The sequence below is a fragment of the Pyxicephalus adspersus genome, chromosome Z (assembly GCF_032062135.1).
Source record: "Pyxicephalus adspersus chromosome Z, UCB_Pads_2.0, whole genome shotgun sequence".
NCBI lineage: Eukaryota > Metazoa > Chordata > Amphibia > Anura > Pyxicephalidae > Pyxicephalus > Pyxicephalus adspersus.
This window is the reverse complement of record NC_092871.1, coordinates 78,222,978-78,246,520: the sequence shown is the minus strand read 5'-3', so window position 1 is coordinate 78,246,520 and position 23,543 is coordinate 78,222,978. Positions and strand designations below refer to the sequence as shown.

At 38.9% G+C, this 23,543-nt stretch overlaps 2 protein-coding genes across 2 annotated transcripts; both read right to left on the bottom strand.

Annotated features, from left to right (window-relative positions):
* Positions 1 to 1,336: 1,336 nt before the first annotated feature.
* TOR1A (torsin family 1 member A) lies at positions 1,337 to 10,495 on the bottom strand. Its single transcript, XM_072431213.1, has 5 exons — positions 10,305 to 10,495; positions 8,401 to 8,666; positions 7,773 to 7,948; positions 6,198 to 6,325; positions 1,337 to 2,385 (listed from the first exon to the last, which is right to left on the bottom strand). Exons 1-5 carry the CDS (start codon positions 10,471 to 10,473, stop codon positions 2,141 to 2,143), a joined length of 984 nt encoding a protein of 327 aa, XP_072287314.1. The 5' UTR covers positions 10,474 to 10,495; the 3' UTR covers positions 1,337 to 2,140.
* A 3,570-nt stretch (positions 10,496 to 14,065) lies between these two features.
* Positions 14,066 to 23,400, bottom strand: CZH9orf78 (chromosome Z C9orf78 homolog). The gene is made up of 9 exons (XM_072430107.1): positions 23,222 to 23,400; positions 21,472 to 21,531; positions 19,530 to 19,581; positions 19,011 to 19,081; positions 18,829 to 18,906; positions 17,758 to 17,955; positions 17,003 to 17,139; positions 16,476 to 16,574; positions 14,066 to 15,279 (listed from the first exon to the last, which is right to left on the bottom strand). The coding sequence occupies exons 1-9, from the start codon at positions 23,305 to 23,307 to the stop codon at positions 15,188 to 15,190; spliced, it is 873 nt and encodes a 290-aa protein (XP_072286208.1). The 5' UTR covers positions 23,308 to 23,400; the 3' UTR covers positions 14,066 to 15,187.
* Between the last annotated feature and the right edge of the window lie 143 nt (positions 23,401 to 23,543).

The window sequence follows — 23,543 nt, the reverse complement described above, 5'->3', positions numbered from 1 at the left end:
GAAATGAACGATGATTCCCATGGCAGGGCTATCTAGGACACATTTACATCTATGCATTGCCTAAATTCAAGTGCAATGATGAATGTTGAGTTTTTGAGCAGTCCATTCACACCCTAAAGCATATGATAAGAATGCATGCACCTGTTTGACTGGCAACTCACTTTATTGCATTGCCACACATGGGAGGGTGCATTGGGATTCCATTAGAAAATAAAGGCACTGCACATGTGTGGTATACGTGTTATTATGCACTAATATGGGGGGGGGGGGCATTTTGTGCGGTGCATAGTTCTAAACTGGTCCTTAATGAATGCTGCAGTACCATGTTATAGATTATATGATAGATTAGTAATTGGGTTTAGTTCTATTTTAATAGAGAATTAGGGTTGCCGTGCAGGCTAGTATGAGGGGGACATAGCATATGACATATTCTGGTACTGAGAGTGAATGCGTATGAAGCACAGGGTACAGGTTCCAGACCCTAAAATGTGTATATAAGTGAGATTGCAAATCCTTCCCCAAGTAACTCCTAAATATGTGTTTTTAGGGATGGAGTTCAAATTTTGTTCTCCACACGCCCATACTATTTTATCTTGAAAATACAATGGGCTTGGTAGGAGGCACCACTAATTGCTTCTGAGGACCAGCAGATGAATAGAGCATAAGTTATGTTTGGTTTGACTGATAAAGCAGCAACGTAATTGTGCAGTAATTTTAGAGAGTGTATTAAGTATGAACTAGGCTGTTCTCATTCACAACAAGAAGTTTCTGAAGCCAGGATAACACACGACTTCATTGAAATCAAAGAAATTCCCAAGAGTGGTCAGATTGGTGGTGGCAGAGTGTCTGTAGGAAAGATTTAGAACCCCAGGGGGGTCTCATTGGTTTTAGCAGGAAGATTACTCGATTTCCTGTCCCTAAAGACATAACATAGATATATGTATCAGTGCATAGTTGTGTAGGATGTGTTTAGTCACAATAGTGTAGTGACCGCAGAAGGAGAATGGCTTGATGTCACCTTTGGGGCTTCTGCTCATGAATATAAGGAACCAACAATCTCAGGTTTATTGGAGGCGCTATGGGTATCCACTACCAGCATTTGAGACTTGTCCTTATTGACACAATCAGAAATCCAAACCAACCTGCACTCCAGACCTCATGACTTATCATTGGGCATTGTTAATGCCAGAAATAAAGATTTGGCTAATGCGCTTCTGAAAAGTTAGAAATTGATAGGCAACAGACTTCCTGTCCCTACTAGCAGAAAAGTGCTTTGTAAGCCACCTGAGAAAGCTCAATAAAAAAATATAAAAATTAAAAAAAGGTATACAACAGATTTTATCAAATAAAAAAAGTTTATAAAACAACAGGTTTCTATTTATTTGCAGGATTCAATAAATTTAGTTCAAGCTCAACCAGTATAATTATGTAAAACTGATCTATATGAATTTGCCACATGCCAAATGAAAGAAATCAAGCTTGCAGTGGGGAGTGTCTTCTCTGTAAGCCAACAGTCTGAAATAGTGAGGGAATGGAATGAGCCAACTCATGATGGGTATCAATATTTTAGTAATGTGTACCGTAAGCCTGATATACACCGGCTTTAGTTCATACGGACAGCAGAAAGTCTTAATGTGACCTTCAGCTCCACTTTGGGGATGTTAAATAAAGATCATTATGGGATGGTACTTGCGGTATACAGGCCATGGGCTCTGTGTTTAAGGCTTAATAGTCCAAAGAACAGACATGGGCTGAAGCAGTGGCATGGAGTTAGCAAACCCAAGGCTTTAAATTATTGTACTCCACCAAAAGGCACAGTAAGGGTGGATAACAAGTCCACGCAAAATACATATATCCTTTAACGATATGTTTTCCCAGTTTATTTATCTTTGTTGGTCTTCAAGACCCTCTGCAAAGTTAATCTGGTCTTTTTTCAGTGGTTTTTCTATGAAACTTCCAAGATTTTGACTCCAACAGAATTCACAGTTCACTATCCAGCAACTGGCGGTTTCCACTCTCAGCTGTCAATCTGGATTCCATGATTGCATAGCAATTAAAAAAAGGCGACAAGCCATCATCTTAGCTGCCGTCCTGTATGAAGTCCAAAGATAGTCTTCAAAAAGACCACTTCCGAGACAGGTCATAGATAATATTGAAGTTTTGAAGACACAGTTTTGCACCCCTTAACAGAATAGATTTTTTCCTCCTTGGGGTAAAAAGTCATCTCTTTAGCCACTGTGATGACTATATCTTCATCCACTATAAATCCACGCTGCTGAAGCTCGGCCCTCACGCACATCTTGACATGCTCAAATTCCATTGGTAGGAAAGGAACAAAGAAGTCAATCAAGTTTTTGGCTATTAGGCTACTGTGCCACAAACCACCTGTAGATGGAGACAACACAACATTTTAGAATTAACAGATAAAAGGATTCAGTGACTTAGACAAGTAGTAATATGCATAGCAGTTCAGGGAACACTGTATTAAAATAAGGAATATTAAGATTTTCTGACCAAGTTTTAGCGCAGGGTTTTCAACAATAGGCAAGTCTTCAGAATTTTGACACCTATTCTGAGCAACCTCCTCATTCAGATCTCTATTTACTGTGCTTCCAGGAGGGTGCAGTAGAGGGCAGAGGGGTAACAAATGATTACTGAATGATCAAGGGTTTGCTTAAATTCACTACCTTCTAAACCTGTGGTCGCCAACCAGTGGTCTGTGAGAAAATTTTGGTGGTCCACAGAAAAATTTGGACTTTTGCAATTTTTAGGTTTAAATAATAATACAGCAAAAATAATATTCTAATAAATTCTTATATTCTGAATGACAATTCTCAAATTTATATTACACTAAATTCACAAACTGTACTAGAGATGGAAAAACAAGGGATGCGCAGCATGAGGTCAGTGTAGTGTTAAGTTGTATGAGGCAACCGTTACCGAGCCGTACGCTTCAGTATTGTTTCCACCATTACAACAGTCACCCCGCTCCACCAATACCGATTCTCATCTAATTGTTTTATTTTATTTGTTATTTCTCAGATGCTCTTTTAGGTAAGTATGACCTTAACTCTGTATTTTCTTCAACTGTTATATTGAATGGCATCAAATAGTTTGACTTTGAGAACTATCATTTCTTGTTTGGTCTTAGATTTGAATGAAATAAACCCATAACGAGTGAGAAATAAACAAATATTTTGCATTTCTTTAGTAATATCAAAGGTAATGCAACTAATGATACTAGTAGCAGCACGGTTGCTCAGAGGTAGCACTCTTGCCTTTGCAGTGCTGGGTCCCAGGTTCCAGTCTCGGCCAGGACACTATCTGCATGGAGTTTGCAGGTTCTCCCGGGGGTCTGTGTGGGTTTCCTCCGGGTACTCTGGTTTCCTCCCACATCCCAAAAACATGCAGTAAGGTTAATTGGCTTCCCCTCAAAATTGACCTTAGCCTACATTAATGACATATGACTATGGTAGGGACATTAGATTGTGAGCTCCTTTGAGGGACAGTTAGTGACACGACTGTCGACTTTGTACAGCGCTGCTATGATGGCGCTATATAAACACTGTGTAATGATAATAGTAACAATAGTAATACTTCACTTAACCGAGCCTCTACAGTCCTTGTCGGGCACCTCTAGGAAGATCATTTTACAAATGTATTTAACTTTTTTAAAAAACTCAGGATTTAAAATTATGAATTTGGTCCCTGAGGTCCGAAAGGTTGGCGACCACTGTTCTAAATGTTTATAAGCTGCTAAAACAATCAAATGCAAAGATAAGTTTTAAGAATTCCTGTCCTGCAGAAACAAAGAATGGTGTTTCTAGCACACCAAATGATTTAATGTTGTAGTATAGTCTTTTATAGTTGAGTCACAAAATGAGCACCATTTCATTTTCTACTTGACCCTGTCTGAAAAATGAAAGTCATGAACAAAGCTGAATAATAAAAAATGTAGTTCCATGTGATGATGTTACTGAAAGTGGTAAAATAAAAGTGCATACTCCTGGAAGTAAAAGTCACAAAGGTGAAATTATTGCTTGTAGTGATGCTAATACTTTTCTAGTGTTATTAAAAGAAAATGATACTCCTTTATATGTTCCTGCCCACAGGTTATCCCAGTTGGTGTGAGAGCAGATTGGAGACCATGTGCCAGCAATGACAAAGAGACAAAGTACCCAAGATGCCTAATCCTAAATGGTCCGATTATGGTAATCCAGATGAATACAAATGCTTGTAAAAACCTACAATTGTTATAAACTCTCAGGTTGTGCACTGCAATACCATTTGCTTTTAGTTATGATTTGAATATTGTCAATATATTTAGAGAGTCCTATATATGAACTGTTTGCAGTATGAGGACACCAGTCAGTTGTACACTAACATAAAACATGTTGTATTACTAGAAGGACAATGGACTTTTATTCCATCTGCTAAAAATTATTATGACAAATGGGATTCAAATGACACTCTTATACCCAGGTACTTCGAGGTACAAGGTTACATTATTTCCGCCTGTCCACTACAATCCAAGTATACAAGAGTGGAGTGTAGCAGGAATAATGAGGCTTTCTGAATATTCCTCTGGAGAGCCACCTAACAGTTAATCTTTTTTAGAAAGTTAAATACATGTGTTGTGGATTTACAGGTGGATTTGTGTAGTCTGTGCCCTTGAACATGTTGTGTCCTCCTTCACACACTAGGTTGGGGTGGGAGTTACCTGATAAGAACAAAGTTATGGCTGTTATGTACTAATGGGTCATGAGAAAGAAAGCAACTGGTAATATACAAAATATTATTCTCATACTAACAATTGCAAGTTTTTTTCATATTATAATGTAACAAGGAGGTTCTTCCAAAATTAACTAGCAATGGTTATGTAAAGGTTTGATTGGTTAAGATCAGTGTATAATTGTTACCTACAGATATCATAGAATTAAGTGGTGACGCTGACATTTTCTGGATATGTGTATAAAAATGCCAGCTTCTCCCTGCCTTACTCTTCCCAGTTAGATGATATGGAAATTGGCCTTCCCTGGGGTAAAGCCAGTCTTTCTGATGGATGTTGCCGTTTTAGGTCATTGTACACATCTAGTACTAACTTTTAATTAAGCAGTGCCTGAGTGTTTTGTGTCGTTCTTTAACTTTTCCTGAAACTTGTAGTCCCACAAATACTTACACCTTGTACAAGTCTGATGTACTAAAAAACATGAAAAAAGAAAAGAAGAATCTAAGACAGAAGAATGTGTCCCCTGTGTATCTCTACACAACAAAAAATTATAAAAATATAAAGTACAGCATGGAGCAATTCTGTGCTGCTCACTCTACTTCTAGATGGTGCCTAGTGGGCCTCAATCAGACTTGCAGCTCCACTTCAAATGTATGTGAGCCACTGGGAAAAGTTTTGTGCAAGCATTTGCATTCATGTTGTAGTGGTTTGTGGCAAAATGCCTGGACACGACATGTAGCTTCTGGCCACTCTTGAGTGGCCAGCTGCTTCCATTACTTGGGGACGTGTTCGAACCACAGTGAGCTGCAGATGATCATGATTAGGATTGATCATTTTAGGATTGTTGCTGGAGGACTAGACATGACCTATAATACCTTGTGGTGCAGTGAATAGCGACAGAACACCACAACATAGCATTTGCCAAATACTGTGGCTGACAAAAAAAAAAAAAAAAAAAAAACAGGAAGAAAAAAAAAAAAAAAAAAAAAAAAAAACAGGAAGCTTGGAACAGCTAACGTTGTGGTTTTCAACGGTTTTCAGTCTGAAGGGGGGCTAAGGGTATTGTCACAGTGAATCTGCCCAGTGTCTAAGGGGCTAAGAAGAAGCTGAGGCACATTACTTTCCTATACACAGCACAATCATGAAGAATGCAAGGAGTTGTAGTGTTGAAGTAATCACTTACATTACAGTCTTGTCTTGATTCTCTAAACTACAATGTCACCCCCTGTTCATGTAATGAAGACATTGTTACCTATTCTAGTCACAAGGCTGTAATTAACTAGTTTGCCTGCAGCCATTCTTACTCCTAAACTGCATTCAGGAAGCAAAAAAGCAGCATCATCAGATATCATTTGAGAGGATTATTCCATGGCACTTGCACCATTACCTTTTTTTAACGACAGTATTCTGAATACACAGACTGTGGTTTATTTATTGAGCCATATGTTTATTCTGCTTTTGTACTCACCGTCCTTTGAGTTGAAGGCATAGAGGGATAAATGGTGTTCCACATCATTCAGCTTGATATCTTCCCTTTTCTTTCCCTTCTTCCAGAAATCCAAGGCCAACTCCGAGATGTACTCCCCTCCAGCATTACTGAAGAAAAGAACATGTAGGTCAGACATCAGGAAGAAGTACTGGTAATTCAACTATATGCAAATGGGAAGAATAGAACCTTCTCTGTTCTGCCATGACAGAACAATGCGATTAAAAAGTCAGTTTCGGCTGCTCTTTCTGATACAACAATCTCCATAACATGGAATTTTTACATGAAGCAGGAGAGTGAAGTACCCCACAATGAGCATAGCCATGTCACCTACAAAGTCCCTGAGAAATATAAGAAACTGGAAGGCGGTTTAACCCTCCATCATCTCCAATCACCTGCCACATTAATAGGTACACCTTGCTTGTGCCAGGTTGCCCTCCCTATTGCCTTCAGAATTGCTGAAGTTCTATGGGGCATCCTCAGGACTATTTTCCACATGAAAGCAGCATTCTGTTGCTGCAAGTTTGTCAGCTGATCATTAAGTGAATCCCCCGTACTTCCACATCCCAAAGGTACGCTATGGGACCAAAATGTAATGACTGTAGAGGCCATTTCAGTAAAATGAACTTGTGTTAAAAAAAATTAAAAACAATTTGAGATGATTTGAACTTTGTGACATGGTACGGTGTCCGGCTAGAGGAAGCCATCAGTAGATGGGTACACTGTTGTCATACTGGGATGGACATGGTCAGCAACAATATTACGGTAGGCTGGTGTCAAAGAAAATCTGCAGCCTCCATGAATATTTACTTTGCATATTCCAGGAGGCTGTGGGTGGCTTCTGCAAATGCCTGAGATTGGGCATGCATCATCAGGCGGCTTTCCTATAACATTATATATAATATTTTCTATTTATAAAAAAGAAAAAAGTACCGATCTCACACATGTGCAGTGAGATCAGCACACTTTCTTTTCTTTTAGCATTTGCAGCAAGACACATCCCCCAATTTCACTCCTCCACAGTGCAAGATCGCGTGATATGAAGAAGATGGAAGCACTCGTTCTATCCAGTGCCAGAATAGAGAAGGAAACTGGAACAGTGCTGGACTCAGAATGTGGATGGATTGACGGCTTTTCACCAGTATGTGATTTTTTTCCCTTTGAATGTTCAACTTTAAATACTCAGACCAGCCCATTTGGCAGCAACAATACCACATTTAAATGCACTTAAATCATAATTTTTCCCCATTCTGATGCTTGGTTTGAAATTCATCAGGTCATCTTGATAAAATCCACATGTCTAAATTTAGTGAGTTGCTGCAATGTGATTGGCTGATTAGATATTTGCATTAAACAGGAGTACACAATAAAGTGGGGATGAGTGTACATGTAATAGAAGATCAGCTCAATGTTTATATTAATATAAAAACAACAATAATAATAATAATATTTATAAGATAAAATTATTTCCATGTATAGATTCTATCAATCATAAATGACTGGAAAGGAGAACGGGGTGGTATATATGCCCATTACATACAGCAGTTCAGCAATTACCTAAGAAAAATGAAGATGGCTTTGCGGTAGGAGACGCCATTAATCTGCTCGTAGTAATCAAGGAACGGTTTTATGGCGTCAATTAGACCAGGCTGCATCTTATCAACCTCATCAAATATGAAGATGGATCGCTCGCAATTCGACACATTCCCCCGAATCCACATCTGTAACTGGTCCTGTAAATTCAAAAACAACAACAATTCCATAAACTGCAACAATCTAAATCGTTTTGTCAGCAATATCATAACAGTTTTGGCTTGAACTTTCTTTTATTAGCAGGGTAAATCATCAGCTAGGCAGATCCCATAATGTATGATACATCTTCCATGTAACAATATGTCTGCACCCCTTCTGGGGGAATTCACTCTCTAGATTTACCCCAATGTTACTGAAAATGTTACAATGAACAAAAAGGAGACATTTGTGGTCATACAGCCGAGGACACCCATCCCTAAGACAACTGACACAAATGTTAGATTCCTCGTCTTTATTCTCAGGAGGGGGAGCAATTAGGAAAATCTACCCAACGGGGACACAAAATCTGCCTTCTTGGACAACAAAAGTCCTGTGCGAGTAGCACAATACAAGTACAATGTAATGAAATGAAACCCCTTTGGTTCTGTCTCACCTTGTACACATCTATCAGCGTAGCATGTGGAAAGTGAAGCGTAGCCACAAACTGATGTACGTGTTTACTTTTGTGACCCTCAGGATAAATATGGCGGGCCAGGATTTGGCTGACGTAGTTCTTGCCGGTACCGGTCCAGCCATGAAAGGAAAGGGCTAGAGGTTTCTTTGGGTTTTTGTTCTCCAAGAATCCAGGCACCGCCTTTAAGATCACCCGCTTGGCCAGGTGCTGCCCGAAGATTCGGTCTTCAAAGTTTTTCTGTAGAGCTGGAAGAGAGTATTGAAGATATGAGAAACGTTAAAGCCAAATATACCAAAGACACTGATAAAAGTTTGAATGTAATTATAGATGATGAATTCCAGGTATCCGCTTTTAAGATTTAACTCGCCCTACAAGATGACACCGCTTACAGTTAGAACAAAAAAAATACGTCATCTTTCCACCCCAAGCCTGCTGATTGGATAGTGAGAGAGTAACAGCAGACCAATGTAGTCTCCCTTCTGCTCTCTCGTTACAGATCACCTGATTGGCTCCCTGCCCCTAGCTCCCCCGGTGCTGCAAGAAGCTGATACCTCATCAGAAAATTGTAGCGCTTGTATATGGAAAATAAATTTCATTTTACAATAGAAACAGAACATTATTTATCTTCAAAGAGTTCAGATTTAAAAAGGACAAACTCCCTGCCTGCTTTTACTATTGGTCAATAACTTTGCATGTGAGTTCCTGGCTGCACCCAAGGCCATTGGTTGGCAAATTTTGTTTTTCAATCAGCTTTAAATTCAACCATCATTACAGACAACCCAATGCACATCCACATCCACAAAGTATAGTGTAAGATGAAATATAATTACATTTCTGAATGAAAGGCTAAGCAAAGCTGGGTGGTGGGGACAAATAGTGGCACCCCCAAAGAGATCCACACAGGAGGACCCGCCCCCGAGGAGCAAAAAAATGCTCAAAACTTGTAGTTTCAATGCAGACAAGTACAGCAGCCTGTTTCTACATCAGCCCAGCAAGAAATGAACTTTGTGGATGCTGCCTGCAAGGCTGCTATTGGAAATTTCAAGGTAAACATCCTGGGCCCATTCTTTTAAGCTTTTTGGATCACGGCCCAGCACAGAAGTACCCCTCGACCCCCAGCTTCCATGGCACCCCTGGTTCCCTACCTTTATCATCATATTCGTATCAATAGTAGATTAGGGGACAAGGCAATTCTGATACCGAAATGTGTTGGATGGTGACAATGCTTTCCAGCAAGTTTTAAGTGAAACTCTAACCTAAACATACTCCTCATTACAAGAATCAGGAAGGTTTTTCCTGCCATTTCCTGTTCATTATCACTTCCTGTCCCCGTGACCATTGCCACTAAGATAAAAGGTGAGGGACATCTTTGCAGTAGTCATCAATGATACCCCCATTAAGTTTCCTGGAGAGGAAATCATGAGAAATCTCCCCAGCAGACAATAAAATAAAGAAAGATGTCTAGGAGGAAGCAACTTCCTGTGAGGTGTACCAAACAGGAAGTGAGAGTAAATCTGCTAAAAGGGACACGGGCAGTGTAAAATGAACAGAGATGTGCACATATGTTGTCTGGGCTCACATTTTAGAAGCAGGAAGTGGGGATTTGTCCCAGATGGCACAGTTATTGCTGACATTTTCCATAGGTCACCCAATCATTAGCAGTTAAGCAAACCATACACACTACAATCTGACCATACAATCTCTGTACGATGTAATAGGAGAGACCTAAACAATGCAATCACATCAGGCAGGGGCCAAGAGATCACAGATTGTACAGTGACAACATATGCTAGACATGAACACATTGCCTATTGCAGCAATAAAGGCCCTAAAAATACCAACATGCCCAGGCCATGCTGGAGCTTGTAGTCCCCCCAGCTCACCTGTAGCATTGATCCTTCCTTCGAGCTGGCATTGATCCGGGGAATACCAGTTTAGACCATAGTAGGTGATGACTCCTGTGATTATGGCCCCAAAGGTCATGGAAATCGGCTCCACACATCGTGCACTGAGCGGCAACAAGAACCACAGAGCAGCCCCGAACAGCTTCATTTTAACCACCAAAGCAGGAGGAGGAGCCTCCCTACTGCCCAAAAGGCAACTTCCGGTGTGGTGTGTACAGCAGCGGCCATCTTTACTGAGGGCAAACAGGTTTTGTTTCCCCATTTCAATATAATATCATTATTATTATTATTATTATTATTATTAATATTATTAATATTATTAATAATAATAATAATAATAATAATTTTATACATAATAATAATAAACAGGATTTATACAGCACCAACATATTATGCAGTGCTGTACATTAAAGAGGAAGTAAACTCAAAACTACCCAAAACAAAAAAAATACACTTACCTTGCAGAGCAGTCGATTGGCCTGGAGGATTCTTCCATCCGGTGTCGTCCCGTTATCTGTGTTCGGGGCAGCACGCTAGGCGCCACCATCTTCTCCTCTTCTTGCTACGTTGCCCGACACAGGCGCGAGATCAGGTATCATAGTTTGGGAAAAAAAACTTTTTTTTCCTGTTTAGGAAAAGGCTCTTGGGTGCTCCTTCTGCTCATGCCCAAGCACCAAAGAGCTTTGGGCTCTTCTGTCCCATTCGCAATCCCCTAGGCCCTAAAAAAAGGGTGTTGCACTTTAAAAAAAAACAAAAAAACAACAGGATTTTTACCTGAGTTTAGGTATGCTTTAAATAGGGTTTGCAAATGACAGACAGATACAGGCAGTGACACAGTAGGAGAGGATCCTGACCAGAAGAGCTTACAATCTAGGAGGTGGGGGAAGTAACACACAATATGAGGGGAGATATGGAGTGGTGTGAAGTAGTGAGGGTTTTAAGAGACAGCTTAGCAAAGCAAAGAAGATGGATAGGCAAGTATGAAAAAAATGGGTTTTGAGTGCTCTTTTAAATGAGTAGAACTTTGGAGTAAGCCAGATAGGATGTGGAAGACCATTCCAGAGAGTCTGGGCAGCTCAGGAACAGTCTTGTATCCGTGCGTGTGATGAGGTTATGAGTGAGGAAGTCATTATAAGGTCAGTGGAGGAGCAGAGAGAGCAGCTAGGGGAGTATTTTTCTATCAGGTCATAAAGGTAAGTGGGACAATAACTGTGGAGGGATTTGAAGGCAAAGCACAGGAGCTTGGATTTGATTCTCAGGTGAAATGGAAGCCAATAAAGAGAACTACAAAGAGATGCAGCAGAAGAGGAGCGGAGGGAAGGATGGATGAGTCTGGTTGCAGCATTCATATTAGATTGTAGAGGAGAGAGTCGGGATAGTGGAATACCAGAGGAGGAGGATGTTACAGTAGTCCAGACGGGAGATGATAAGAGCATGTACAAGGAGTTTGGTGGTCTCAGGGGACAGGGAGGGGTGGATTTTGGGGATGTTGCGTAGGTGAAAGTGACAGGACCTGGAAATGTTCTGAATATGGGGGGTAAATGAGAGGGCAGAATTAAAGGTGACACCAAGACAACGTGCCTGAGGGGAGGGACGAATAACAGTGTTATTAACAGTTAGAAATATGTTTCGCAGTCTTTCTTCAGTCCCTATTCTGATGCCAGTAGCTTTTCTCAGTGATGATAAATCTTTTTATTACCAACTGCTAGCTAAGTGTAAACAGCAGTGATGAAGTATAGACTGTTGCTGCTCTACTGATAAGAGACACTATAGGGGCAGCACAGTGGCTTAGTGGTTAGCACACTGGTATTGGCAGCACTAGGTCCCAGGTTTAAATCTTGGCCAGGACACTATCTGCATGGAGTTTGCGTGGGTTTCCTCCAGGTACTCTGGTCTCCTTCCACATTCCAAAAACATGCAGTTATGTTAACATAATTTTAACATTCATAGGTAAGGACATTAGATTGTGAGCCCCTTGGAGGAACAGTTAGTGACATGACTATGGACTTTGTAAAGCGCTGCGTAATATGTTGGCGCTATATCAATACTGTGTAGTAATAATAATATGGTGGCCAGCTGGAAAAGTCAGACATATTTTGTAGATTTGTCTTTGGCCACACACATTGCAATAGGATTGTATATAACTAGTGGATTTATCACGCTTTGTGTAGATTTAAAAGTCATTGATCTGAGAATGCTTTTATTTTCTCAAAATCATACCTTGGTCGGGGGGGTTAATGTCTATTAGCAGTGGTGGACCTGGCCACCAGTTGGCTCCCCTGGTGATCTAACTTGGGACCCCCTAACAAGTGTCCTGGGTCCATTCCAGGATTTTCCTAATGATTTGGGCACAGAAAGGCAAGTTTGTTGTTGGAATAGGAGATGTAAGCAGTAAACATGCTATATGCCAACAGTTACATTATTATTATCTTATATTTACATAGCACTGACATATTATGCAGTGCTGTACAAAGTCCATAGTCATGTCACTAGCTGTCCCTCAAAGGGGCTCACAATGTAATGTCCCTAGTCATATCTCTTTAATACAATCTAAGGTCAATTTTTTGGGGGGAAGCTAGTTAAAGCATACCTAGACTAAGAATTTTTACTTAACATAAAAGGGTAGACCCCTTTATTTAAAGTACAATTTTTGTTTGTTTTTTTAAATGCAACACCTTTTGGTGCTTATTATTTTCCTTAAAAAATGTAAAAGAAAAGAACTACAGAAATACAGTATATGGCCAAAGGACACTTATCAAAATTATTTGGTGTTTCCAGAGATGGGTACTGGTAATGCTACAGCATACAAAGAAATTTAGACAATTACACACTTCCAGTATTGTGGTATGAGTTTGGGGAAAGTCGGTTTCAGAGTTACTGTCCCCCAAAGCATAAAACCAGCTTCATAAAAACATGGAATGAGGAGTCTGGTTTGGAGGAATTTGAGTGAAACACACCAAGCCCTTCAACAACTTTTAACAGGCACACTCAAATTTTGTAGGAAACTTTCTTGGAAGCATGGAGGTAGCTGCAAAAGAAGGGGGGAAGGGACCTACTCCATATTAATGTCTATTGTTTTGTAATGGATTTCTAGCAAGCTAAAATTATGTATGGTATTCAGGTGTGAAAAAGGTTGCTGACCCTGACCTTTCATGAAGAATGCCTAATCACTGTTCCAGAAAACATATGGAGCCAGTGAAATATCACTGCATCCTGTACCTAATTGTTTTACTAAAAGTAACATTCTCATCTATTTTGTTTATCATGTGCCTAAGTTTAATTCTCCATGTTTTTTGTGGCAGTTTTAATTTAAAGAGCGGGATGTGGAGTCAGTGTTGGCACATTTTTAGTAATTGCTTCCAACTTAGACTTTACAGCCCTGCTTTTAAAAAACCTACAGGCCTGGAGAAAAAAAAAATCTGAATCCCTGGTGAACAATTTTCAGCTTTTTGACACTTGTTGTGTGACCCTTGTACCCCAGCAGTCAGTACTGTGAGTGGTAACAATGATTTGTAAAGGTGTAAGAAGCAGTGTTCTCGACTCGATTCTAGAGTATGAGCTGAGCCCTCTAATAAATGGTAAGTTAACCACGGCAAAGATATACACAACTTTATAATACAAATCAGCAGAAAATATTTTAATATTGGATTGGGAGGGTATTTGGCTCTTCAGCTACAGATAGCAAGGTGGGGGGTTTGCATTTAAACCAGAGTCTTGTTTAAATAATTACACAATTGTAATAAAATATTAAAAAATATTTATTCAGCCGCACCTCCTTTAAAACAGAAGAAGCCTACAGCTCATATAGATACAGACAATCAAAAGAGGTTGCACAAAATAACAAATTACTTTACCAGCAATAATTTGCTACAGGGGATTCATAAAACAGCAAAACACTAAAACATTAACCAGGAAAATTGCTTCTATATTGTAAGCCAAGAGGAAACCAGGAGATTCCTTGGTGTGTATAACAAAACACACAAGTAGTGCTGCTTGAACAAAAAAAACAAAGTGCTATCTTTATTTCATCCTTGGTGAAAACCAGCAATACTTGGTGGTTACATATTTTTGACTGTACAATGTTATCTGTACAATGTTTCTATGGTATTGTATAAACCCAAAATGCAAATACGCAGATAACATGAGGTTACTATGAGCAAGAGTTTGCATAGCCTAAAACACATAAGACAAAATACCTTATGAGCAAGGGCTTGTGTAGCCTGAAATGTGTACGAATAAACAACTTAAGTTGCAATTAATGATTGTATAGGCTCAAAATGCAAAATCATAACAAATTTGGAATAAAGGTGAAGACAGCCTAAACCTGCTACAATTAGTTAATTTACGATTTTTATTTGTCTAGCTTCAAAAATTTAATTTTATGACGCTATACAATTTATTTAATCACAGACGACCTGAAGCAGCCATGAATAATGACTTATATCAATCCAAAGCATGGGTGCTATGGGGTTGCTATGAGTAAAGGCTTGCATTGCCTGACACAGGCAGAACTGACAACCTAAGAGCGATCTTAATATAGCCTGAATAGAATACGCAAAAAACCTAAAGCTAAAGAAAAAGCAGAAAGCAGAAAACCTAAAGCTGCTTGAGTAGGGTTTGCATAAACCCAAAATGACAACACATAGACAGCCCATTAACCTGAAACACGCAAGCATGGACACAAGTTGCTGGTTTTAACTGGACATAAAATAAAGATGGATGAACTATTCCAAGGAGAGAATTTGCTTCATGCAATTCCTTGTTGTGACAGCTACTCATATCTCAAAGTAATGAATGTTGTCTTTTATAAATAGGTGCCAAAAAGTAATTTTGAATAGAGAACAGTGTAGTTCTTTGTATGTTCAGTAACGCCTATTCATTTTCTTGAACTTCTCATAATGATAATCATCCGTGGCCTTTTCATTTGATGGACGCTTGCGGTTGGGTGGAGATTCTGAAAATGAACAAGCAGATAAAGGATAGTTTAATACATTTTTATATACAGGTAAAGAAGGAAAAAAAAAAAAAAAAAAATAAAAAAGTTTCTATGTATAATTTATCATTAATTATTATTCCTTATTATTATTTATTATTCCTTAAGTAATGTGTTGGACCTATTTTTGCATTGGTAATATGGCATTCAATCACTAAATCTCTCTAAATATCAAAAGGCCACCTGGGAAGAGGTAGCTTTCCATTTAAGGGTAATACACTTTAAAAGACTAGGTCTCAAGTGATGTTTTCAAAGATTTGTTGAGCAATGTAGTGCTTCAAATGCAGAATTCTGCAGTGTGTGGCAGTAAGTTTGAGTTTACTTGCATGGAAAACTACACATCAATGCTCTTGATAACGCAACGCATTAAATTGGTGGAAACTTTAACCTCCCTGGTGGTATGATTTAGTATTTTATTAAATGTCAAAGCAATACATTTTACTTTTAAAAATACTTATTTTAAATTTCCCACCAGTCCCGCCCACCCAATGCACGCCACCTGTACACATGTTGCATGTCTGCCCGGCATCTGCATCCCCTGGTCTTGCATCTACAACAGTCACACGCCAGGATGCGAGGCCAGGAGACAGATGCCGGGCATCACCAACGGGACGCAGATGCTGGCTGGGCATCGCCAAGTGGACATTGATGTTGGCCCGGCACAGCTGGAAAACGCTGCGGGCTTCTAAAGAACCAGGTAAGCCCTCAAGTCCACTCCGAGTGTTGCTCGGCATTACTGCTTTTCGTAATGAAATTTAACCCCGAGCCACACTCAGGATTACTGCCAGGGGGGTTAAACTTGAAAAATAAAAAAATAATACTGATCTGACAAAACAGACAGATCAGTTTGCTTGATAAGAAAATTATTTTTCTTCAGACAACAAAGAAACGTTTAACTGGAGAGCTGTGCAAATAGTTAACCTGTTTGTTTGCCCTGTCTGGATCCAAGCACAAGTTCACTTTAGGAGTACCAAGGGTGCTGTGTGTGACTGTGATAATTATATCAAAGTCCTTTACAGCAGATCCATGTGACATATTTGATTTTAATAAAAATATATCACTTGTTTTTCATGCTACATTTAAGAACAAGCATTGGACAACAATGCTTTTAAAAGGGAAACAACGTTTTTTATCTTTTGTCCATAAATTACGCTTACTCTCTGGTTCTGGTTTTTCTGTGTCTCCTACACGGAGAGGCCGAGCTTTGGGTTCTTCCTTGTGGCGCCTTATAGGAGTATTCAGGTCCTCCTGGTAAACTGGATGCAAATAAAGTTATGTAAATTAGTTAATTTGGCAGATGTGGGGAAAAACAAACACAAAAACCAACATAAAAAATGTTTTAAGCCATCAAAAGCTTATGTTTTGCAATGTTGAATTGAATAATAAATTGCAAAGCATATTGCTAAAAATCTAAAGGTTTGGTAGTCTTTACATGCTTGTATGCAAAGGCTATAATTATATATGCACATAGAGAAGTCCTGCTCATTGCAAAGACAAGCAGTGCTTCGTGCTTGTTCAATACATGGTCACGGACATTTTTTACTGCTAATAATATCTTAAAAGCAAATGTACAGGTTTTTAAATCCCCAATAAAATTTGACATTTGTCATACTGATAGCTATGGAATTATGTAAAAAAACATTTCAAGTATATTGCACGCTCCATTCTCAGCCATTATTCTTACATCGATTATGCTGCACATAGTTGACAGCCATGTTGGTAGGTACGAAGGAGGTCTGTTTGTCTTTCTTTTTATTTTGCTGCTCAGCCAATAAACGAGCTTTAGCCTCCTCTGTAGAGATAATATTCTTTATTTTTGCCCTACAAAATAAATGAAAATTAGGGTCAGAAGTTTGTACCATATTATTTATAATTAACGGTGAACTGTGGGAAATGAAAAAGAAAATAAAATGTTATTCAGTGGTTTCCCCTAAGCACGGCAAGAGTGATATACTTGTTTATCCAATATTTCAATATAAATGTAGAAATAGCGAGATATAGTACTTACAAATAAATATTTGTAATGTGTTCCTTATTCCTGTTATATTTATTTTACTGTGGCAGATCTGCCCTCTTCTGTCAATGGAAACACTAATCACTACTAGTAATATTGCCTTCATTTTTTAAATGACTACTTTTTATAGTTTCATTCATGGTAAGACCAGGGTGAATCTCTTGTCTGTGCACATTAGGCAGTTGCTACATATTGCCAGTCAACAATCATATATGAAATGGTTAATTTTTAAAATAGCTTGTTACCCAATTATCCTTTCAGTATGCCACATGCCTTTAATGCATTTTGAAGCACATACAAACAGCTCTGTGTCTGCACACACCTTCACTTCACAGAAAAGTAAACGCAAATGTTATAAAAATGTGCTTGATTGGGCTAAAGAGCTAAGGAGTTTAAAATGACTACAGTGTAACCATGACACATACTCTATCCCCAGGTCCACCTCTGGGATACCGCTGAGCATTTGGTTTGATAACATTTCCTCTGTCTTCTTGGCAGATGAGACCTTGATGCTCTCTGGGAGTTCGTATAAACAATCTTCTGCACTCTTAGGCTTCACTTTCCTCTCTTCGTTTTCAATAATTCCTTTTTTTTTCTTCAGCTCTGTCTCAATATACTTCATCCTGAAATCAGTAACAGTGGCATTTGTAAGCTTAAGATACAGAAGAAACAAAGATACAAAATATTGAAAATTGTAACAAATCAACCAGTAAGAATGAAATCATGTATCAGTACAGGGAAAATCATGTATCAGTACAGAGGATATTCTTTGTGCTAGCACTGCATTCAATTTCTTTGTAAGGCTTCTTTCATACTACAAAATCTCTCATTTTAATTTTGAACACAGTAGCAGTACAAATACTTTTAATCAGTTGGGAATAAACCTCAGTCATGTTTTTGTTATTAGCCTTTTACCGGTTAACAATTATTTTTTGGGGGGTCTCTGGAACAGTAAGAGGGGGACCTTTGCCCAAAAAATGGAACACAGAAAAGAAAATTTGACAGGGCTTCTGCAATCGATCAAAAATTCTGATTGGTGTTCTAGTGCAAGTGTCACCCTGAAAAGGATTTAAAAAAAAAAATTGGGGGTTTTATAACCAAGGGCAAATCTGTAATCCCTTTAACTACGCAAAAAGTCCCAGGAGCCTTTCGTACATTTGTATTCAAATATAATTTAAAACAATTTATAGTAATTTAGTGCCTCTGTTCAATGTATAACATTTTATTGGAAAACCTCTTTCTCCAACTTACTACAGTAGTGGTATAGGGGTTGGATGCATAAATGACACTGCGGGGAACCAGGGGAGAAAAACCCTCAGAAGTGTCAGTTTTTAAAATTTTATGTATTTTGATTTGGGAAACAGTTAGCATTTGTATTTTGTCTGTACACTTTTGTATGAAGGTCTGCTTTATTAGACTAATACAGTGACATGTCTATCAAGGGGTTTCAACATTTCACTATCTCAGCAACTTGTGGAACACCATCCTAAACCTACATGTCAGCATCTTCATCCCGCCGGTTGGTTTCTGCTGAAAATGACGTGCCCAAGTTCAGATCTTCTTCTTCTCCGAGCCTGAAGACAACACAGAAAAAAGATAAATGGCATTACTTCTCACATCTTGCAAGTAGTAAATGACAAAATAACATAAATTTTATGTTTGCAGAAGAGACATTTACCTATCCTTTCCAATGTCTTTCAGTTTTTTCATATCCACCATCCCTCCAGTTTTTATTTTGAACGGATCGTCCTGGAAAGAAACAAAATTAAGTTTGACTGTTTTCAACTGTCAATATCAACGTGATGCAGTAACTGAAGCTTAAAAGGAACCAGTCACTTTCCTGAAAGCTTTAAACACTGGCCTAACTGCCAAAAAAAAAATCATGACAAGGATTTTTAACTACCCCACTATACAAAAAATGTTTTTTGTCTACAGATCCACTTAATGTATAGTCAATGTCTCACTAGTTTGATTCAATAGAATTTGCAAGTATCAATTTATTTCTATTTTGTTTAAAAAAATCCCATGGGAAGAACTATTACAGTAAACTACATTTGATTATTTGAGAGGTCAGGAGTTTATCGGGCACTTTTCTCTCCCATGGTTAGTCCTAAACATATTTCTAAATTTCCAACAAAGCTTGAATACAGTTGCATACACTGAAAAACGTATGACAGATCTCTTAGGTCCAACTTACCACTAGTATTGCTTCCTCTGGTAACTTCTCACCAACCAGAAGCGCTGCAGCACTGCAAAATAAATATTAAAAAAAACCATCAATCACAAAACCCTCTGGGAAATAAAGAAAATTATTTTCGTTATAAAATTTTTACCAAGAAATTATGTTTTACTAACAGCATGTTGGAGACAAGAAGTCCATTTAAATTTGCATTTTCTTTCCTGACCTTTTGTTTAGCTGCAAGGCAAGAACGAAATATCCAAACATTTTCAGGTTTAAAGTAAGTTACTCCACCAGTAACTGGCATTCAGCCCAGCACCTTACACTTTCAGAGGGCCTTTCTCTTGCGTCCTAAATAAATAAGGTAGTAAAGAACTGAGTTGCAATATATGGCTTGCTTAGACTATAGGTTCGAGCTTTATTTTTTGCTTGGGGTTCTGTACATAGTGAACTAAAGACATGTAACAAATATGTTCTGAAGTGCTGATTTCACTGCATTATTGTCAGTAAGTCAGTAACTTACTTAGAAGTGAAGCCAGGACCAGTTATACAGCCCTAAAAAAAAAACTAAACAAAAACCGCTACAGCATTTACCCCGCTATCTTTTGCTTCTTTGTGCATACTGTGGCCACATTTCATGATCTAGAAATCTTGCCCTAGCACCTCCTGTATCTCTCTATTGGCCACTCACTGTTGTAGGCAGCCTTATTAACCAACAGCCACAAATAAAAACTGAAGGCCAGAAACCTGGAATGGATTTGGTTCAACATTTGCCAATGATTCCAGGTTTGTTAATCACCCAGGTTCTCCCATGATATTCTATCCTCTCTAGTCTTGGAAAGAACGAATAAATGAAGCCCCAAACCTCTACATTTCTGCTTCACATCTCTGCTGCCCATTAGAATTTGTAAAAAATAACTACATGCACATCTTAATGTTTATGTAAACCCCCCAAATTGAACTTTTATTATTTGCTGTTCAACATATACCATTACAAAACATCTATTTGATAAGTGCAAAAAGGTCAAAAAGCTTAATCTTGTCAAATTTAAAGATACTTGTCCTCACTTCCTGTGTTATGTCAAAGAGCCCTCCTAAATCTTATTGCACAGAATAATTAGAAATTGCGGAGTGGTTTAAGTTTAGCAAAAAAAAAAAAAAAAAAAAAAAAAAAAAAAAAAAAAAAAAAAAAAAAAAAAAAAAAAAAAATACTACGCACAACTGACACTGCTTAGGTAACCAGAATCCCGTGTTGAACTTGTCAGCCTGCAACAAGAGGAACTAGACCTTTGTTACTCAGCACCATTCCCTCGCAGGGGGCCACCATCTTCCAGTAGACAAACTTTGGCCATGTTTATTGGCTGGGATACATGCAGGAGTACATTCATTCGCAGCATGCGTAGAGAACGCAGGGAATGTCAGGTATCCAAGCAACTAAAGCTGACACAGCACATGTGCAGCTTTAACCACAAACCTGCAGAGATCAGGTAGGTAGGAAGGATTGTTGCAGAAGGACCATTGTCTGCCCCTTTCTTTATTAATAACCTGTCTGATTCCACATGGAGAAGTGGAACTTTAGTTTAAGGTAAATGCTATTCTGGCAGATCAAATGTGCATGTATTTAACAAAGGTAATAAATATATATATTTTTTTCCTTGGTACTTAGTGCATACCATATGTCTGTATGATCAAATGCCGTTTTTAAGATAAAGTTGATTTATAAAAAAAAAAAAAAAAAAAAGACAGCAGATAATAGCTCCATCCTCTATATATATTACAGTGCTCAACCAAGAATTTTTTTTAAGCTGGATGGGAAGAAAAAGTAGGCGGGTGGTGGCCTCTAATCAGTAACCATCCAAAAACAGCCGGATGGTTGCTGAAAAGTGCCAGTTGGTGTGCCCAGCTAAAAACACGAAGTGATTTGACCAACTCATACCTCCAAGAGGGGGCACATGCTTACCTGACACCGTTTGATCGTTTTCTTAAGCTCTGTATTTCTTTTGCTGCTTCAAGCTTCATTCTGCTCAAAAAATAAATAAATAACATTTTATTACTCAACAAAGAGACAGCTTGACAAAACAGTCTCTGTTCTCCATTGCCTGCTGCTCAATGCAGTTTCATGCAAAACAAAATTTAAAACAAATTGCAAGTCAATCACTGCACTGCACACAGAGAGCTGGCTGACAGGCAGGTTCATCTTCTCAAATGTAATGCTACCTCTTTGTGATCTAATTACTGGGAAGGTCCCTGATCAAGTTGTATAGCTCTACCAGAAGGAAAAATTAGATCAGAATCTTAAAGCGGTACTAAACTAAAAAAAGTTTAAAACTAAAAACCTTTTTTTATGAAACTAAAAAAAAGAAAAAAAAAAATCTTGTTGATTCATCCGGAGGTTCCCTCCATTGGGTCCTGCGTCCTCCCGGAATTCTTCTTCGGCCCGGAGAAGCATGGCGCGCTGCCATCTTCTTTGGTCGTCTGCGCATGTGTGGAATCAGCAATTTTTTTCCCTTTTCACAAAAAGACTCCTTCTGCGCATGCCCGAGATGCTCAGGCATACGCAGAAGGAGCATCCAAGAGCCTCCCGGGATGCCTGACACAGGTATGACGTAGGTATGCTTTGTGCTCCCATTCATTCTGAATCGCCTAGGCAAACGAGAATTAGAGGGCAGTACTGCAATTTTTTTTTTTTTTTTTAAAAACAGAATCATTTATTTTTCATGAAATGGTTGTCTACACTTTTATTATAAACTGAAATTTTTGAGTTTAGGCAAGCTTTAAAAAGATGGTGCCGCACTTTTTTTTTTTTAAAAAGGGTGTTGCACTTAAAGCGTACCTACCTAAACTCAGAAATTTCATTTTACATGAAAGTAGACAACCATTTCATGAAAAAGTAAAAATTCTGTAGTTTTTTTTAAGTGCAACACCCTTTAAAAAAAAAAAAAGGTGCCGCACCACCCTCTAATTCTTGATCGTCTAGGTAAATGAATGGGAGAACAAAAGCCTCCCGGGATACCAACATCAGGCATCCCGGGAGGCTCTTGGGTGCTCCTGCTGCGCATGCCCGAGCATCTCAGAAGGTGCCTTTTCGTGAAAAGGGAAAAAATTGCCTTTCATACGCATGCGAAGTGATATTTCCATTATTTTTTTCCACCATCTATGTCACCAGATCTCACGCCTGGGTCGGATGATGTAGGAAGAAGAGGCAATGATGGCGGTGACGAAGATGGATGCCGGGATGATTTGGGACCCAATGCAGGGCACCCCTGGATCGATCAGACTGCCCCGCAGGATTAAAGGTGTTTTTTTTTTGTTTTGGGTATTCAGTTTACTTCCTCTTAAAAAAACACGATAATTTTTACCTTACATAAAAGAGTTCTCTACCCTTCTATGTAAAGGTAAAATGTTGAGTTTGGGTAGGCTTTAGCCTGACGTAGGAGGCCCACGCTGCTCATTGTTTATAATATAATACCTAATGTGTATGTTATAATACTTAATAATATTATATTAGAGCCCCCAGACACCTCTGCTGAGGCCTGGTTTAGAGTCCTTAGTATGCAGGGTTCCCCGGGCCATGCTGCTCATTGTATATATAATAATAATAGGGTGTGATAACATACTGTGCAGGTGATAATATAGAAGCCCCAGCACACCCTCCATGCAGTCCAGTAGATTTGCAGCCCTTTTTCCATGTTCTTCGTGATATCACTCACCTAACCTCGTTGGTCACCACTTCATTTTCCTCCTCTTCATCCGAGCTGGAGGCTCTACGTCTTCTGAAACACTTCCCCGCCGGCATCTTTGATTTTTCCACGCGTTCTTTCCGATGCAAAGTAAGGCAATAACAACAAACACAAAGACGGAAGTGGAAGTGACGACAGGCAGAAAACAGGAAGTGGGCCTAGCTTTACGTTTTAAACGTGAAGCCGGGTATCCTATAATTAACGTACTGCCAGCTGATTGGGCGTGTACAAATACGTCACTATCAGCGGGTGGGGGGTGTCTGCTCTGTCTGCGCGCGCATTTCTCATATAT

Bases quoted from the DNA above. Each gene is read 5' to 3' on its own strand.
- TOR1A (XM_072431213.1), bottom strand. From the start codon at position 10,473: ATGAAGCTGTTCGGGGCTGCTCTGTGGTTCTTGTTGCCGCTCAGTGCA. The intron at 7,949-8,400 runs GTGAGACAGAAC...TTGAATTTACAG, and splicing joins CGCTGATAGATGTGTACAAG to GACCAGTTACAGATGTGGAT. The intron at 2,386-6,197 runs GTGAGTACAAAA...CTCCATCTACAG, and splicing joins TGCCTTCAACTCAAAGGACG to GTGGTTTGTGGCACAGTAGC.
- CZH9orf78 (XM_072430107.1), bottom strand. From the start codon at position 23,307: ATGCCGGCGGGGAAGTGTTTCAGAAGACGTAGAGCCTCCAGCTCGGAT. The intron at 21,532-23,221 runs GTGAGTGATATC...TTTTTTGAGCAG, and splicing joins GTGGTGACCAACGAGGTTAG to AATGAAGCTTGAAGCAGCAA. The intron at 15,280-16,475 runs GTAAGCGTAATT...GTTCATTTTCAG, and splicing joins AGAAAAACCAGAACCAGAGA to AATCTCCACCCAACCGCAAG.